This window comes from Rhincodon typus, chromosome 35 (assembly GCF_021869965.1).
Source record: "Rhincodon typus isolate 14 chromosome 35, sRhiTyp1.1, whole genome shotgun sequence".
NCBI classification, from domain to species: Eukaryota; Metazoa; Chordata; class Chondrichthyes; order Orectolobiformes; family Rhincodontidae; genus Rhincodon; species Rhincodon typus.
This window is the reverse complement of record NC_063366.1, coordinates 13023421-13024914: the sequence shown is the minus strand read 5'-3', so window position 1 is coordinate 13024914 and position 1494 is coordinate 13023421. Positions and strand designations below refer to the sequence as shown.

Genomic DNA, 1494 nt, shown 5'->3' with positions numbered 1-1494 from the left:
GGGGGGGGCGCTTGCTGAATAATTTGGAATTCTCTTTCCCGCCCCCAGGGCTGTGAATGCTCCATCATTGGACACACTTAAGACAAGTGGGGGGCGGTGGTGGTGGTGGTGGAGGAGAGACACAGATAGATTTCTGATGTCTCTCTTCCCACTGCACAACACCTTTACTTCAGTGGTGGGGGGCGCAGAGTGTTGTTGGTGGGGGTGTGTGTGCAGAGTGGTGTGGGGGGGGGGGGGTGTGCAGAGTGTCGCGGGGGGGGGTGGGGCGGTGGGAGAAAAGGGGGAGGGGGTGGGGGGAGGAGAGAAAAGATCACCCCACGTGCTACAGCTTTAACAGGAACAGGCCAGAAAGAAAGAGCTGGGAAAGTTCTGGCCCTCCCCTCCGGATCTCAAAGTGTTGGAGTTTCCGGGACTTGGGAACGGGAGAGGGGAATGACCCAACAACAGGCGGATGTCGGGGAGGGACTAAATTATTTACCCCACATTAGCCGCGATCGAACAGATCAATCCCAGCCTTTGCAAGGACCACTTCCAGCCCCCCGCCGAGTGTGAGCGAGGTTTATGAAACTATGAGGAACGTCCATAGGGAATGCATTTCTTCTCACTTCTTCTCACAGTTTTAAGGTACGGGACATTGGTTCAAGAGGGAACATGAGGATTTTTTATTTCAACCAGAGGGTGGTGGGAATCTGGAACTCACTGTCCTGATGGGTGTTAGAGGCAGAAACCCTCGTGGCATTGGAATAATATTTAGATGTGCACTTGTGATCCCAAGGCATACAGAGCCATGGGCTGGAAAATGGCATTAGAACAGCGAGGCGGGTGGCACAGTCCCAATGGGCCGAAGGGCCTTTTACTGAGCTGTCGATCTCTATGGCCCCAGTCTCCGTGCGCTGTGCTAAGTCAGTAAATAAACAGCACACCCTACCTCCAGAATCTGGTTGAACTGGGCTTTCAGCTCAAAGTAGGGCTTGGATTTGATGATCATCCTTTTGAGGGATTTCTGCAGCTCCTGGACACGGTCCTCAGCTTCCTGGCACATCTGGGTGACCCGCTGGTGCTCCCGCTCGCTCCTCAACCTCTCCTCCTCCGCCTCATTCACCTGGGGGTCACAAGGGCAAGGGGACACAGTGATCGGCAAATGCCAGGGCAGAGGAGATCGCCCACTTGTTTCACTTACACACACACACACACACACACACACACACACACACACACACACACAAAAGCGCGCGCGCGCACGCCTCCCCACCCAACGCCCAACCACGACCAGGGCACCCGCCCACTTCGACTCTCCTACCTCCCCAAAGTGATCAAGGTGGTTTCGTGCACTGGGACAGCACAGTGGATAAAGGATACCCAATAGACACGCCCTGTCGTGGGGCCAGTGCACTCCCCGCCCTGTCCCAGTGCGAGGGGTCACCGGTGCACTCCCCACCCTGTCCCAGTGCGAGGGGTCACCAGTGCACTCCCCCTGTCCCAGTGCGAGGGGTC

General features: G+C 56.5%; 2 protein-coding genes across 2 annotated transcripts in view; both read right to left on the bottom strand.

The window, feature by feature from the left end:
- gtf2h4 (general transcription factor IIH, polypeptide 4) overlaps nucleotides 1-1494 on the bottom strand; it is a 323881-nt gene that overhangs the window by 22924 nt on the left and 299463 nt on the right. The gene's annotated exons all lie outside the window — the stretch shown is intronic.
- Nucleotides 1-1494, bottom strand: part of sh3bp5lb (SH3-binding domain protein 5-like, b) — a 10126-nt gene that overhangs the window by 3010 nt on the left and 5622 nt on the right. The window contains exon 5 of the mRNA XM_048616752.1: nucleotides 929-1102. Coding sequence (XP_048472709.1) covers nucleotides 929-1102 — 174 coding nt within the window. The remainder of the gene's footprint in view (nucleotides 1-928; nucleotides 1103-1494) is intronic.